At 43.3% G+C, this 17,368-nt stretch overlaps 1 protein-coding gene across 2 annotated transcripts in view; it reads left to right on the top strand.

Annotated features, from left to right (window-relative positions):
• The window catches only part of TSPAN4 (tetraspanin 4), a 346,925-nt gene that overhangs the window by 320,821 nt on the left and 8,736 nt on the right, over window positions 1-17,368 (top strand). For both annotated transcript variants that reach the window (XM_066320977.1, XM_066320976.1), the window contains 2 exons: window positions 8,995-9,096; window positions 16,496-16,627. In XM_066320977.1, coding sequence (XP_066177074.1) covers window positions 8,995-9,096; window positions 16,496-16,627 — 234 coding nt within the window. The remainder of the gene's footprint in view (window positions 1-8,994; window positions 9,097-16,495; window positions 16,628-17,368) is intronic.

The raw sequence follows: 17,368 nt of genomic DNA, 5'->3' as shown, positions 1-17,368 counted from the left end.
GCAGAGACCACGCTGCCACAGGGATGAAGTCCACCGGAGTGCACTTGACTTTGCCTGCTGTCTGTTCCCTCCAAGGATGATGGTAGTTCTCCTCACAGCATTATTTATTTAAAATAAGTTAATTTCAGAGAAAGCTTATGTTAAGAATAATAAAGCAGGCTGTGTGCAAACCTCACTTTCCCCTAAGGATTAACGTTCCCTGGATCTAGGAAGACACAGCTCTTTCAATCTGTTTCCACAGAATCACTCCTTCCGGACAAGTTTCTCCAGGCAGAGTAGCAGATTTTAACCCTTCAGTGGACTTGGTTTGGTTTTTTAACGGGTTTTTTGGTTCCAGCTCGGAGAAAGATGGCTTAGCAGCAGACATTTGTTTTCCTTGTTCTAAGGAACTGGGAAAATTCCTATCCCTGAGGAAATTAGCCAGCCCTCTCCCCCAGCAGCTTTGCAGCTTGCCCAGGTGTTACTGGTGCCAGTGGGGCTGAGGTCTGTTCAGCAGAGCAGCTCTGACACCAAGAGGTGGCCGTGCCCATGCCTGTGAATAACCACACAGCTCAGAGCCTTCCCCATGGCCCCAGCAAGGCTGAAGTGACCCCAGAGGCCTGACACAGAGAGGGTGTAATTGTTTTGATGTTTGCAGAGATGTTTTTATCTTACAGCAGTGGACAAATCTGTATTTTGGCTTGTATTTTTCTATCAAAGTCATAAATGTATGAGGAAATTAAGTTAACTGGATAAATGGCTTTGCAGATAGATGTGGGCATTTCCACGATGTGGGGGCCTTGTTCAATCTTCTCCTACCACAGTGGGAGCACAGGGCATGATTTGCCTTAGTTATCCCTCCTCATATTTTAGTGGTGCTCTCTCTTACTTGAATGCTCTCTCATTCACCTTTCAGCTAAGTAAATGAGCGTGGTAAATAATTGAAGCCAAGTTTGATCCCATGGGACAACTGCAGCAAATGGCTCAGTGGGCAAATGGCCAAGTTTTTCATCTCTTTGAGCAAAGTGCTGCCTTCCCCTTTCCCAGCCTGCAGCGTCTGCAAAGGATTATATGTCCAATGTCACTGTTGCTGGTACCTAATCACACGGGGGTCATTCATCCCTACAAGGGAAGTGCCTTGTCTCCCTGCTTTCACTGCCTCTGCAGTCCTGAAGCCTTTGTGGCAGCTAATTGGATCTAAAGCCCTATTGACATGTGCATCCCTGGGGCTGGGGTGGGTTTGTGCTCTTTTTTGGGTCTGCTTAGTTGGAGATAACAGGTTGTTAGCACTGGAAACACAAATGCAACCCACCTTTCATGTCTCTTGGCAGACAAAGGCTCAACAGCATGTATCATGATAATTAGCATCTTTCCCATTTTGCTTATCTGAGGTTATACTGATGAATGTTGAGGACAAATGAAAGTGATTATCTGTTTTAAAATTTAAAAAGAAAACAAAAGGTAAGGAAGCTGAATACAAATAACCTGGGAATATGCTCAACATAAGCATAGGTTTTGAAAGGAGTGTTTCCCTTTCCTGTTGGCCTGGATTCAGTGTGCATGGGATTTCAATACATGAGCATAATTCAGAGGAGCCTTAACATGCTGGCGCAGGTGTGCTCCTGAGGCCACTAGAGATCAAGCCAAAATTACCATTTACTGGGACAGGAAGGAAAAGGAATGAGTCAGGACCATGTGTGCAGAAAGCTGGTGAGGCTTTTGTCACCAAAATCCATAATGGTTAGGAGGAATTGACTTAATAACATGGTAGTTACTTTGCAGTGTCAGGTTTTTGAGTAAGCAATTGATTTGATTTACCTGCCTAGTTTCCCCCAGCCCTTTCCCCATGTCTGCTGCAGCATTAAAACTCCTTTGAGACAAGAAGCAGCAAGCCAAGAATTCATATTTAAAGCTTTACCCCTAGTTTCACTAAAAATGAAGAAGATTGGGGCTTTTTTAAGGAGGTCTTGGACTGTCTCGTTGGGAAGTACCTGTGCTCAGGTGCCATACAGACAGACAGCTGAAATAAGGTGTTGGCTCTGCTACTGCCTTAATTCTCTAAATGAGCCAAGAAACTGCACAGCTGCAGCTTAACATTTTGAGCCTGTGTCTCTGAGCTTGTTATGATGTACTTTATTTAAACAAACCTGGGGACCTGATGCACAAGTAATTCAGCTGTTGCTGTGCCTAAGAACAGATTACATGGCAGTGGCCTCTGGCTACAGAGCGGTGTATTTCCCCTTACACCAGCAATAATAGGAAGCTAAACAATGATAAAATGCCTGTCTCTTCCTCGGACTTCGAAAGGCATCATTTGGACAAAATCAGGTGCAGTTTGCTGGAAACATTTGAATTTGCTCTTGCATGAAAAATTTTGAGTTGCAGAGTCTAGTGGCTTGCCATTTTTGTGATCTCCTGTTGAAAACAGAGGAACTAAAGCTGCTGTGGCATTCATTGGCATTTCAATAGTGTGAAAAGGACAGGGATGTTTCAGTGGCTCCTTTCCTGCAGCCTCAGCTGTTTGCTGATGCCTGCACTTGAGCACAAGCAGGTGCTTGTGGGCAAAAGACAGTGACTGAAACTGCAATTAATTATATGCACAAACCGTGGCCCCAGGAAACACTGGTTTGAAAAACCCAAGCTCTTTGACGTTATTACTTCTCTACTAAACAGTATTTCAACTTTTTCGTTCTTGCCAGAGCACATAGAGGGAGACTCTTTCTCTTACAGTTTTGCCAATTGCCCGCCCTAGGCCAGTACAAGATGTCCTTGTCCTTGCTGTTGCTTCCTGATGAAACTCAGTTTTTCCTCTAAGTTCCAGGAAGGTTCCTCTCTCTCTCTCTCTCTCTTTCTCTCTCTCTCTCTCTCTCTAGTTAGAAACTCCATTCATTGTCTCAGATCCTGTACAAAGGCTTCATCTTCCAGATTGGATTTGGTATTCAAATGCCTACTGCAAATTATTTATTACATTGTTAACTTTATGGCATGACTGGAGTCAGGTTATTCCTGTTTTACAAATAGCTGAAACAAGAAAAAAAAAAGTCACAGAAAGTGACTTTTCAAGACTGTGTAGAGAGCCTGTGGCACAGCTGAAAGGTCTTAAGCCAGTAGGTTTCAGAAACATTTTTTCTGCTCCCAGACCATTTCGTTTGATCTTCTGTTCCTGTATTCTTTACTCTTCTGAAGTTACACAGCCAGTGCCAGTGCGCCTCTCCTGATATCAAACACTGCTAGAGCAGTAAGTATTTCAACTAAATTACTGAAGTTTAGAAGATCTGTAAAGTGATGCCTGATGTTGGCTTTTGCAGTCAAGCTAGGAGAAGAGAATTCACTGGCGAGTGGGTTTCTGTGTTAAAGGAAGCAATTACAAAAAATACCCACAAAGCAAAACAAGAGAACCTAAAGCAAAAGTCCTGAAGTTGTTTCACGTTTGGGGGAAAAGTGAGGAGGGGAATCCCACAGTGCTGAGTGAGGTGTTCTGGAGATGTGCAACGCTGATGATGCTGGCAAGAAATTAGTATATTGTCCCTTAACTGCCAAATATCACCAAAATCATACAGTATCTCTTATTTACTAAAATCTTAAAGGATTTCTATTTAAAGGCAGATGGTGTAAGTAAGATTGCAGCGGTGAGGAGAGCATTTATGGCTCTCAGCTTCTTACAGACAGGCTTGGGGACATCTCATTTAAACATGCCTTACCTGTTGGTACAATCAATCTCATCTCTTGTTAGCAGGCAAAGGCTCCCACAAATGACCTTATAGATTAGGCACTTTCTGTTTACATTCGATTTCCCACTGCCTGCTATTTGTAGAGAATTATTATCAAGGCATTAAATTAAAAGTTTTGCCCGGTGGGAAACTATTGGATATTTTGTCATTTCCTTAGAGCCTCTCCTGTTCTGCTGGAGAGGCAGAGAGGTAGGAGAAGCAATCACCAGAAAGGTCAAGAATATTTGCTTACCTCTATTGGAACACTGCTGAGAGGCTCTCTCCAGTTGAGGGGACTTTTTGGGTAGAAGTTTTGTTCATGTTGTGGTGGGAAAGCATTGAGGCTTGAAATTAAAAGTCTCCAGTTGCCTGCAGGTTAGAAAGCTGAGGATGCTGCTGGCATCCTCTGGCCTTTTCCTAAAGGCTACGCCCAGTCTAAGTGACATCTTATGCTTTCAACAAGTTCAAAAGGAGTTAATAAGAGTCTCCCCAAAGCCTTCTTTTGACCTTTATTCTAAGGAAGATTACAGCAAAACCACCTTTCCCTCTCAGGGTGCTGGGGCAGGGGAGGGACATTTGTCTTCAGTATTGCTGGAGCTTCAGTTTGATCACAGTCGTGCGTCATATTAGCAGTAAATACTGATAAAACCCGTGTTCCGCACAGACACAATTCTCTTCTGCCCAATTCTGCTCAAAGCACTTCCTCCTGCTTATCAGCAGCAAAACCCAGGACTGGGCTTCTCAGGGAACAGTATTTGTCTTCTTTTTCATGCCTTAACAGTAAGTACATAAACTCCAAAGCCTTTCATTTAGACAAGACAATGAGAGGTCTGTGAAACCCCCTCCAGGAACTGAGAAAGCCCTGCAGTCCCCCATCTGTAAAACAGAGCAGGAATTAATTATGAACCTGGGTGTTTGCAGTGCGGAATGTTTCAGCATGTCTGTGCTAGGCAGGTGTTTGTTGTCGCTGTTGTTACACAGTTTTTATCTCCTTCTCAATTATTCTTCGCCCGTCTTACTGAAGGAGACAAGGTGGAGTCTGGCAGCCCCAGGTCCTCCTGAAGTGTGCTGGCTTCTCCAGCTGGGCTTGTCAGCCAGCCAGCCACAGTTCTGCTCAGAGGCTCTGGATTTCTGAGGCAATGAGGGGACAAAGCTGACAGTAAAAACAGCCTTACGTGTGCACTGCTACAGCTTAAGGAGCTGCCTCAAGGGAATACAGATTAAGAAGAAAACACTTTTATTTGGCCTGGATTTATATGCAGGCTGGAGTAAGATTTTTTTTTAAAAACAATGTTTTGTCTCAGCTGTAGTTTAGGTGAGGCTTGGAGAGATCCCTGCCCGTTCTCTGTAACTGCATCCAGCTTCCAGCCACCTTTTCTGACCTCTGTGGCACGTTCTCTCCCGTCCTGCTGCATCTCTTGTAGTTTTCCCTTCCTCAGTTCAAATACTGAGTTTTCTTCATTGCCTGAAACTCTCTGCACATGACTTCTCCACCTTAGATCAGTATATATTTTTAGAAAGTCTGTTATAGGACAGTGAGAGATTTAAGAGCCCTCTTAGGGCCGAATGGAAGTCAGTGAGAAAGTATTGCTGCTGATATAGGAACAGGATCTTAGCTTAGGTAAAGTGCAGCCATATGCATGCCCTGCTCTAAGAAGTGCTTCTCCTGAAGGCATGGATTGTAGTGGATCACCACACTGGGACACATTTAACCTGCCAGAAACACCACTGCAGCCTGGTGAGGCTGCTCAGCGTGGGCAAGGCTCAGTATGTCTGAACCCAGGGCTCACAGGAATTTACATGGATGGTGTGCCAGCTTCAAGCTTTCACCTCTCATCTCTTGACCAATGAGGGAAAAGAATTTTTCTCTACTTCACTAACAGATTGATAAAAGATTCTTCCTGCCAAATCTTTCAAAATCTCTTTTGTCTAAAGAAATCTCTGGTATTCCACATGTCTAAAAACAGGCACCTCATTTAAAGCAACAGTTTGCCTGCAGAGAGTTTTTGTTATTCTTTTTTGTGCTACTTCACTAGAGCAGTGATTTGTGAAGGGCCTGGCTCATGTATGGAAGAATGCAGCAGATTCAAATTGCAGAATCTTAAATATAATACTCCAGTCCTGATTTGAGATAGATGTTTTCCCTGGCTGAGGACTGGTGGCTCAGAGACAAACAAGGGAAGATGACAGATTGGTGAATACTGGGTAGGATCATTTGTCAGGAGATGTGATGAATCACTGTGGCGCAGCATTTCATTTTCAGAAAGATCATTTTCTGAAAATTTCAAATTAAAGGCAGAAGAGGCAGCTGGGGGTGTTTTGGTAGTTTTCATTTAAATCAAACTTACAATTAGAATAAAGGCATATTGAAAAGTTCCTGTTATTGTAAAAATACGTTGAGGAAGGAAAAGAATTGAGGTTAGAAGGAAACAAAACAGCACTTTGCCAGCTGTGCCCCACAAATAGGCCTTGGGTTTTACTTACCCCTCTCTAGTCAAAGCCAGTAGGAATCCTGTGTCTAGAGCTTCAAGCAGTATTTCAGTTGGGGAAAAATACCCATCTTGTAACCTTGCAGACAGGTTATTTGAGCAGAGGTCAATGTGCTTTTAATAGGACTGCACGTAGAGGCTGAGCTCCTCACAGTGGGAAGGAGAGCAGTGCTCCTGTTTAATTTCGTTTGGGCTCTTAGGAAGTCCAAGGCTACGTCAACACTGATGAATTCATGCAAGGTAACACATCAGTAACAAATGGAAAGGGGGGACACAGAGGGTGGGGGCCTCCTGCTGGCACTTCAGCTGCAGACAGAAGTGCCAGGAGGCCAAGGGCTGACCCCTGTTCCCGCTTTCTCCTGGAGCTCAGTGGCCACCCGCAAACTCAGTTGTTCTGTACAAGGTTATTCCAAGGGTTTAATCAGCACCTTTCTGACCCTGGTGTAAGCAAACAGAAGAGTGTGAATGCTTCAAGGAGTAGCTCTGTGACAAACAGATTTTAAATCAGCTGCTCTTCAGAGAGTAGCACACTGTTGTATGTACAGAGCACTTGATGAGAAGGTCAGATGGAAACTTTAGTGAAAGAGAACGGTGTAAAATCTTACCTTTACCATCATTCAAATCAATATAAAGTTCTCCCTTTGTGTGTGTGTGTAAAACTGGTACTTCCAGTCCAGATGCCTTTCCTGTCAGTGGACATGGAATAAAAAGGTAAAACAGTCTGGCAGTACTGTTCCACAACATGTGTTTGCCTCTTTCAAAGTTGCAGCCTCCACAGAGATGAGAGAGAGACGAGGAAATGAGACATGTGTGGTGTGGGATTCTAAATAAACTTACATCCTCTTCCAAACAAGACTCAAGCAGGCACTTTATTTTTAAAACAACAAATAATGATGGGTCATACCATGTTTTGCTGGTTACTCAGTGTCTGAAATATGGAAATCTGATGCCAGCTGTGTTCCCAGTATAAAGGCCTTGCACTCTTTGTGCAGGAGAAGTGGTTAATTTTATGAGGAAGAGAGAACGTGCTTTCATTTTTCCTCAGCGAGTTGCTTGCCTAGTGAGGCTTCTCCAGGTAGAAGGAAGATCAGGAATGCTTGGTGACACGATCTCTTGAGACCATGTTAAAGCACACATGGACTAACAAAACTTTGCTCTTGATCTTCTATGAATGTTAAGTTAATAAATTATCATGGTGGTATATCCATCTCAGTAGGATGTCAAGATTGCAAAGGAAAACTTGAGTGAGGAAATGCAAACTTTGCAGTTTGCATCTTTTTGTTAAGGTGGCATTTACCCTTTAGATAAGAGTCGCCATTCTCTCTCTTGTTCCGTATTAGTGCTGATATGAACCTAAGGCTGGTGTGTAGCTCCCTCACTCTGCAGGGCAGATATTCTCAGGTGAGATAAATTAATACTCAAAACAAATCTTTCTCTTTCATCTTCAAGTTAACAGATCACCTAGCTGGATTTCTGTCCCCACCTGCCCTTAGTTGCCCTGTTCTTCTTCACCTCTGTCAGTTTCTGAATAAGAATTAGTTTTTCAACAATTAATTTACCTCACTGCCTCTGTAGGACATTAAATTTCCAAGCCTCTCTGAGACTGGCATCACAACTATGCCCTTCCATCCTAATTGATGGCTCTGCTGGAGACCACAGCAGGTCCAGTTGAGACACAGGGAGCTGAGGGTAAGTGCAGAGCTGAAACACAGTTCAGTCTAATTCTTAAATGAATGCTAGGAATCCCCAACACATATAAGTTTATCGTTTATTGCCTGTAATTTTCTCAACTAATTCCAAATTTAATGACAGCTTTCAGCTCTGGTGTTCTCTTCTAATTAACGTACCAGTGACTATGTATAATCTCCGTGTAAAGCCAAAAGCAGCTTACATGATAATTACAGGGGGATCACAGCACCTACTGTTCGAGGAAGGCGTCCTTGAGGAAGGCCTTCCATGATAGTTAAGGGGCTGAGATTAAGTTGTACTTAATCTTAACTTGTGCTGTTTCTCGTACTGCCTCAAAGCTCCTTTATTGCTGGCTCAACACGATGCTGGTAAACTTTCAGGAAGGAAACAAAAGAACTGGACAGAAGTAGCACAGTCTTTTGCTTCCGGGACATGGTGAGCTTTTGAGATCATAGTATTTTTGAAGAGTCATATTGTTGAGTAACTTTATATTTTCCCCATTTTAATTATGATGTAGTGGATTGAAAATTCCTCTTCTACACTGCGCAAGATTCTTTGCATTCACCTTTTTTGCAGCTGCAGTCAGAAAGCATATCTGACTCTACAGAGCAGAAGTAAAGCCCAAGAGTACTGCAGAAGCAGAATACCTTTGCTGCCTCTGTGAACTCAAAATTAGCATTGGTTACATTAGACACACTCCCCCACCATTGTTCCAGAGGAGCAATCACTAGGGAATAGACCATGTCTGTCTGTTTTCCAGTATGGAAGAGTACACATTAATGCACTCAGTCGCAATTAAAGATACTAAACTAAAAGGAAACGCTGTGTGTAGGTGAATGTTTTCATAGATAGGGTTATTTGCAGAAATTAGTGGTTAAACTGCATCATGTCTCCCTGTAGTACTTTTGGTAGTTATGTGAGAAGGGAAAAGGTGTATTAAAAGTCTCTGTGATGGGAAACAGGAACATAAACTCAGAAGAGGAACTCATTGTGTTATTTACAAAGTGTTGGTTAAACTTTTATTCATTTCAGTACAGGACCACTGTCCAACATCTCCATACTCCATTGTTTCTGAAATGTGGTACTCAGCAGATTTTGAGTTCTGTCTCTTTTGTTGTTGGTTTTAGATTGACAAGTATGCTCAGCGGGATCTGAAGAAAGGACTTCACTTGTATGGGACAGATGGAAATATTGGCCTCACTAATGCATGGAGCATCATTCAAACAGATGTAAGTCTGAGCTCTCTCTTTTACCTCTTCCTCTTTACCTTCTGGGTTCTGTAACAGCATGTTCTGAGTGTGAATCTAATTAAACCCCCAAATCCCAAGCCACTCTCTTTGTCCCGCCCAGTCAGCACATTAGCAGCTAATCTCTGCTTTTTGTAACAAGCAGCAATTCTTATTTATTTCTCCTTTGACAGGAAGTATCTTCTTTTTTTTTTAGAAGGTTATATTAAGTTGATGCCTAAATCTCATGCAGTTCTGTGCTCTGTGGAGGGTGAAGGAGGTGGTCAGATGGGAAACAAGCAGTGCCTTCTCTTTAAAGTCAAAGGGGTGGCTTATGTTGGGATGAAGAGCAGTAGCATAATAGCAAAGAACCTCTTCAACCACTTTTCTATTTCTGTCCTGTCTCCTTTCACTGCTACTGTTGTTCCCACTAGTGAGTCAAAATGGAAACAGACCATGGTGTTTGCAACCTCGTCCTACAGTCAGTACATTTTCCCTGGCAGAATTCAATCATCCTCCATCACAGGGGGACTGAGAATGTTTTTTGCTGTGTTGTCACTGCTGTTCCTTTGTCCTGCTTCTCTGACAGCCCTCTGCCAGTGTTCATCTGCTAAGGACTAGTGAACATTGTAGCTGGCTTCCTCCTCCTGTCCTTGTCTGAGGAAACTCCATCGCTGACAGTTCAGGTTTATTACCTCTGTACTTCTTGTTTGATATTCAGTTCAGTTCTCCTGGGGCTGATCTTTCTGATTTCATGTTCTCTGCTTCTTGAATGGAAAAGTGCTCCAGCCTTCCTTCTGCTTTAGGCAGGAGCACTTGCACTGCCTTGGCTTCACTCGAAAAATCTTGCATAGCTTTCTCAGTTTCTCCTGCAGTGGTGCAAGTGTGGTACAGGCAGGAGGGGTTGAGTCGTGCCTCATGTCTTAAATGGATCAAAGACAGTGACCTCTCCCAGTGCTCCCAAAGTCTCCTCTCAGGGACAAAACAAGGTAACAGGAGCACCAGGCTGCTATGAAATGATCTGAGGAATTAAAAATTTGAGATCACTAACAGAACAAAAGAACTGATTGGCCCAACTCTTGTGCATCTTTGGGTCTGCAGGACCCGTCTGTGTTGAGTGCAGTAGGTTGCCTACAACACTGCTGTGAGTGAAAGGCAAACAGCTCAGGTCCAGCAAACAAGCCAGTTCCAGTCCTGCATCCCAACAACGGCACAGGAAAAGTTCCTTCAGTTACCTTTAAAAGGCCTCCTCAGCATTTTGCAGAATCGTTAATAATTTCCTCTTCCAATACTTTTTCCTTTTTCTAGTGCATCAAATGTGTAAGTCATCAATTGCTGACAAGAGAAATGCATTTTGTGATGCTAACCTGAGAGTAAGCCATGTGAAATACAGATAAAATTTTTAATATTGTTGCGTATATCCGACAGTATTAAAAAGTTTGCTCTTTTTTACAGTAGCTTAATTATGTGTAGTAAAAATGTAGTAAAAACTACTAATATTAAAATGTTTGCAGTAAGTATTAATCTGCTTTCAGTGACACCCCAAAAGGTTTTAAAAGCAAAGGTGGGGGAAAAGCAGTTTTTGGAGGACTCACAGGATATAAACACCACAGTTCTGCTCCCCTTTATGTAAAATAGGTGTAAAAGTATATGCAATGTCTAGTTCACATAGTCACATTTTTTCAAAATCTTCACAAGTTGATTGGATTCAGAAAATGTGTCAAAGAATAACAAGAATTTTGTAAAGTGACATTATGGTGAGAAGTTTTAAATACCTTATATAAACAAGGCAAAGATGAAGTAGTGATGTGATTGCAGTCCTTAAAAAGAAAGCAGGAAGGGAAAAGGGTTGTGAGAGAAAAGGGCTCTGTAATTGATCCAAAAAAAAACCACCTCAAGTTAGATGTACCTGGTGGTAGGATGCTGTTGTACAGCAGCACAGGAGATTCCTTTTCTCTAAAGAATAAGACCTGGCTTTTTGCTTAAAGGAAATGGTCACGTTCAGTGACCAGCTTGGGTTTGAGGCAGGATTCAATAGTCTGTGGTTTATGTAGTGCTGCAGATCAAGGTCATTTGTCCTGATAATTCCTTTGGTCTTGAAACCCATTATAGTCTGAAGAGTGCCTTATAAGTTTCAGATGAAACTCGTGTTAGCTAACTCCCTTAGGAGCTCAAAAGATGAGAGGAAAACACCATCCCACGGGCTGTGTGCAGCCAGGGGACATCATTCTCTCACGGCCACTGTGAAATTACCACGTGCCAGCTTGGCAGTACCACACTGTCAGAGTCATTGTGCTCCCCGTGCTGGGCGCTGAGGAGAACAGGGAAGAGCCCCCACAGATCCATTTTTGCCACTCTGCATAATTGGTCCTCACATGTATCTTTCAAAACTGTGTGGGAATAGACCATTGCAGAGGTGCAGCAAAGACAATCCCATCATGGTTAATTATGTAAAACACTTTGCAGTTGAATAGAGCTATCTAAATGCCAACTTGGGGAGGTTTTGTGTAATAATCATTATCTCTTACATCCCTGATCAGTAGAGTGTAATCACTGATTGGAGGATTAGGGCAATACAGGGGATTTTCTGCAAGGGAAGTCCCAGCCCAGGCTTGCTGTTTGCATTCTGTCTCCTAAGGCTCTCAACAAAACCCACAGCAGAGCAACCACGTTGCCATAGAGGACAGTGTTTTTCCTAATGGGAGACATCAGTCGTTGGTTGAGCCATGGGCCGTGTCTGGATGTGGATGGAAAACAGCAGCCTCACAAAAAAAAAGTGCCATGTAAAAAACGTGACGGTAACAGAAATCATAATGAGCCCTTGTCCCCTCTGCATTTGCACTCCTTTCTTTGTAAAGGTATTTTTCAGAGCCTGAGCAGTGGTTAAAGCAGTATCTTAGGCACTCTGGCATAGTTCCTAATTCCTCCCAAGATGTACTTAGAGACCATCCCCGTCCTGTATTCATTAGGTACTACTGTCTATGGCAGCTTTGGCTGAAAAAAGGAGGAAAAAGTTTTTCCAAGGAACCACATTTAGTTGGTATTTGACTTCTGTGAGAGTGGCCACTCACAAATCGGAGGGGAGTTTTGACTGCGACACTGGATGCTCAGCGCACACAGTGACTTGTGAGTGCTGGTTGTCCAAGTGTGAAAGGCCTGAGCACCTTTTGAGGAAGGTTCTCTTTTCCAAAGCCTTTGTGCCGTGAGAAATGGTTTTCCCCTTTTTAACAGAAGCCTGCCCTTTTCCAGGAAACAAGAAAACAGGGCCTGTCTTTTAACAGGAAGTTGCAGTTTTGGCTGGTGCCTGAGCTGCTCACATTACTGATAAAGGAGTTAGGTTAAGCTGCAAACCTGCAAAGTGTATGAGAGCAAAGGCAGTGGACTCATTTTGCAGTCCTAGTAAGCCTCTAGGTCAGGGAGCTGTTTCAAATCAGAACATTCTATTGATTTCTTTTTAATACCTTCAGCTAACCAAACTCTCAGCCTTTCTCAATAGCATTTCAAACCTTAAAAGGATCAGAAACACAAGCAGATGGATTCTGGGTGTCGTGGCCAAAGACTACGAAAGCTTCCAAAGTGATTTTCAAACATGACTAAAATTCTGATAGTTCAGGAGGTAACTTACGCTGAACTGCATTAAACTTCTTACCCACCAGGACTGGTTAAAGTCACAGGTGGAGATCATTAGAAAATGAGAAACAGGCATTAATTTTTAAAATGTTGCTTCATCCCCAACATCTTTGTGATCAATATTTGAGCACTTTTACTTTTTAAATAACTGCACAGTAATTTGAGAGGCATGCAGAAAACCTATTAGCTTCACTAAAGTGAGCAAATTCAGCTCACTTTTGCTGCTTTGTAATGCCTTTTCTTTTCTATTTAGACCACTGTAACTGAGAAGAAATTTGACCCATCTCCCTCTTCCCAGTCATTGATTATATTAGATCAAGCCATACTTCAGAATTACTGCTGAAGTAATCCAAACCGCCCATTGAACATGATTTTTAGAACAAAACTATATTATTCACCACTTTTTACAGTGATGGAGGAAAAAGGTGTATAGAAGGCCCAATAACCTGTCTCTAGTTCTTTGCCCCATTCACAAAACCAGAAAACAAGGCATTGCTTAAAAACTGTCTGCAACAAGGATTGAATACCTGTTTATTTTCATCAACCCTATCCCATCCTGACTGAGTCTGCAGGAATTCAGCAAAGAAGATAAGGCCTACTAAGCCTTCTGTATTGGGATTACCTGTAAAATATGTACAACTGTCCAATTCCTTATCAGGAGGTGCACTGTAGCACTGAGATAGAAACATTTTTAATATATTACTCCCTTTTAAAGCGTCTTAGTCTGGGTACCCCAAAATAAGCACTGTTAGTTTGTAATTGTTTCTAAAAAATGTAAATGTTGAAAACAGGAACAGAACTAAGCAATTAGGCAACCTTGTGTAATTTTATCACTTAACTTGTGAAGGGAACAAGAGAGGAGTGTAAATGTGGCCAAAAAGTGAATGTGGTTGTAGCAAGAATCACGTCTTCAATGCTTTCATGACTGGCATTGGCAGAACAGCCTTTGTGGGAGAACTGGCTACAGCAAACTGCTGGTGACAGACATTATCCTTCATGTGCCCTGAGCTTTCTCCACGCTCCAGGTGTAGGCCTGTCTCCAACTATCCCTGCTTAGGAACCTTGCCAGTTTTCAAGAGAACATTGCTCTCAAATCCAAGAGGACTCTAAAAAAAGTCCTCCATATTCCCCTTTCTTCTGATGGTCCCGCATTTCCCTCAGCAATTTGGCTGCTTGCTGCTCAGCTGCATCAACCTGGGATAAATCAGTTTCTTGTTACATGATCCGAAATCACTCCTGCATTCTCTCTTTCCTACTTGGACATCCGTAGTGAAGTCTCTGAATTTATTGAGCTCTCAGCTTATCTGTCTTTCTGGCTTCTAGCTGGACTCCTTTGCTGATACTGAGCTGGTGATCCATTCAATCCCATTGCTGCTCATTCCTGCCTCTTTGCCCATGGATCAGTGCCCTCGCTCCCTAGAGATGCCAGTCATGGAACTTGGCCTTCACTGAGCAGTGCTCCCTCACTTGCTTCTGCACTTCAGGTCTCTGTGGTGTTAGAACTCTGTTGTATCCATCGCCTCCCCTTGATTAGGCCTATGGATCATCCTCTTCTTAATCCCATTGCTCATCCTTCCTTTGTCTTCCGAAGATATTTCTTCCAGTTATAGTTACAGATGCTATTTCTTCCAGTCCCAAGACTACTGATCCTGTGTTATGTCCTTTCTTCATACCATTTGTGTCCAACTGCAGCTCACCTTTGCAACTGCATCCCTTCCTATTCTCCCCTTGTGGCTTACCAGGAGTTTTTACCCTTTGGAGTCCCAGTCCTATGTCGTGGCCTAGCCACCTCCCGCTTCACAGGCTCCATAGGAGCAGCTGTCCCCAGCCCGTTTGTGAGCACTTGGCTACAAAACCCGTGCTTCATCTTCATCTCCTTAGTCTGTCAGACTGACACCTTCAGCCATGCATTATTATGGGGAGAAGGAGTCTAGTTCTGATTTATGCAAACTTGTGTCACTTGTGTTTGGCCAGAACATCACTCAAACGTCTCAGCCCTTACCGCTGCACTCTCTACATCACAGATGAGCCACATTTTTAAGGCTTGCTGTTTACAAGCTGTCACTTCTCACTGTCTATCAAAGAGCTGCCTCCCCACTCTAATGATGACAGCCTGCAAGACCTTCTTGTTAGATTTCCAAATAAACCAGCCTTCCTCAAATGCATGCCATGTGTTCCAGGCTGCTCCTACCCGCTTTCGGGACCCATTACACATGGGCCTCCTGTTTTGTGCAGGAACACAGAGGAAAAAAATAAGGGCACAAACTTTTTTTCCAGTTTCATGTCATTTTGTAGGAAATGAAGCCTGTAAACTTACAAATCAAACATTTGCAAGTGGAGGATGGAGTACTACTACAGACCAAATCAAAATTCAGAGCAGAAACTTGGAGGGATAGATGTTAGTCCAGGAAAGTTTTCTGACTTTTCCTTGACAGAAGAAAAACTCTGCTGTGAGCTCTGAAATGTCTCTATCAAGAAGTACTTTCTGAGTGCTTGAAGCATCGTATGATGCATGAGGCAGCATGTGACACCTCTGCCCTCTATGGGTCTGGAGTGGCACATTTTGTGTGTACAGCTACACCTGAACAATTCAACTCTACTGCAGCCTGAACTCTTCGTCTATGATATAACAACGGAAAACTCTCCCTCAAGGCAGTGTAAACATCAGGATCTCAATTAAATCTTTGGCCCTGGTGATGCAGATGTCTGCATGATTACGTCTCTCAGAAACAAGAGAAGTGATCTCTACAGGGATGCAAAAATACTCTTTGGGCTTATATAAAACCACGTTTAAAAAAATAAGATCTTGGCAAATAATTTTGGGACTATGTAGGTGGCTGGCATAGCCCTGAAAAAGTGTGAGGTACTGTGAATAGCCGAGAGCAGCTCTGCAGCCCAGTGTTGTCTTGTTTTACTCATTGGTGCTGAAGGGTCTAAATACCGACAAATTCATACTTTTGCATAGGGGCGACATAGGGTGTATACATCTAGATAATGACTCCTAGCTTATTTCCTATCACAGGAATATACCAGGTCCCCAGGGGAAGGTGGCCACAGAGCCATTCCCTGTACCATGGTGTGTTCCTGTACCTTTCATCCCACGACCAAAGTCAAACAGACCTTCTGATTTAGCAATTGTGATCTCTGCACACACTGTGTCGTTGTGGGCAGACACTTAAGGCACAGCTATCCGAGCAGCATCAGATGATGACATTAAAGAACTGCGCCACAGAGAGAAGAGGAGGAAATAGATCTTTTGCTGACTGGCAAAGGCTTCCAGAGGTGATTAGTAATTAACAGCTTAGTGAGAAATTTGCCTTGTTTACTTCAGTCATGATCCCAGAAGTAGTGGGCTGTAGAGATCCCAGTAGCTACATCTCTTGGGTGCTGTACCTGTATCTTTTTTCCTGACAAGCTGCAAATAACTGTTACCATTCTGGTCAGTCAGTAACTCAATCTCAGTACTTGTCTGAGGTTGTCCAGTTTCAGCTCCTGCAGTATCCTCCCACTGCAAATAGGGGCCTTTGCTTCTTGCATCAACATTATTAGCTGCATACAAGGCCATATTTACACGTGATACAAAAGAGTGGAGAGGGAGAAAAGGATCTGTTTGGGTAAAGCTGAGGAAGTACTGTATTTCTTTAAAATTTCAAGCCTCTGCTGATGTAATTGAAATGCACTGAATGTCAAGCTCCAGGAGGCAAAGTCAGAACAGGCAGAAGTCAGTGACTGGTCGCACTGACAGTATCACCTCGGTTCATCTCTTTTCCAGTTCAGATGCTGTGGAGTCTCCAACTACACGGACTGGTTTGAAGTGTACAACACAACCCGAGTGCCAGACTCCTGCTGCTTAGAATTCAGTGAGAACTGTGGGCTCCATTCCCCAGGGACCTGGTGGAAGGCGGTGAGTAGCTCTGCAGCACATGGCAGCAGCTGCCTTGCAGCCCAGGTGAAGGGCAGGCAGGTGGTCAGATAAGAAGCTGTGCACCTCAGTCATCTATCCTAATTCACCTTTCATCAGGTGCTTTCAGAAGGCTCCTGTTGAGCTGTGGCCCTTGACCACCAATGAAACCCCCTATTTAGTTATTTTTATGAGCTGGTTCCCTTTCATAGGCTCTAAGCTGTTGTTTCACATTGCAGACAGGTCCATTCCAACACTGATCCCAGCACAGATTAGTGACATCTAGCTAGGAAACGGCAGGAATGTCCTTCTGAGTGTTCCCCCTGCTGGGGTCAGGTAGCAACAAAGGCAAATGGATCGTGCACACACAGGCCCTGGAGCAGCAGCTGTAGCTTATCACAGCCCAGGCAGTCCTGAGGCAGGAGGACTGAGGCCTTAAGCACTCTTCTCCCACCAAGAGCTCTCATTCAGGGGCTTCCACTGCACAGAAGAGTGGGAACTATTCCTCTGACTTGCCAGCAGTTTTTTTTTTAATTGAGTTTTTGCACTTGCCTGTAATCAAATTCAAAACTCCATGGGATAATTTCCCTACAATGGCCTCAGCAAGATCTTTCTGGAACAGATAGTCAGAGCCTAAATATGTCTCTGAAATTAGCTCAGCAATTCTTCGTGCTAATTACAGGTAGTGCAATTACACAGGAGGGGTGTGGAGTAAGGCCACCTGATGAAGTGGAATTACAGCTA

Source organism: Sylvia atricapilla, chromosome 6, assembly GCF_009819655.1.
Source record: "Sylvia atricapilla isolate bSylAtr1 chromosome 6, bSylAtr1.pri, whole genome shotgun sequence".
Lineage (NCBI taxonomy): Eukaryota > Metazoa > Chordata > Aves > Passeriformes > Sylviidae > Sylvia > Sylvia atricapilla.
Note: the sequence above shows the minus strand (reverse complement) of the source record. Positions and strands in the feature narration are given on the sequence as shown.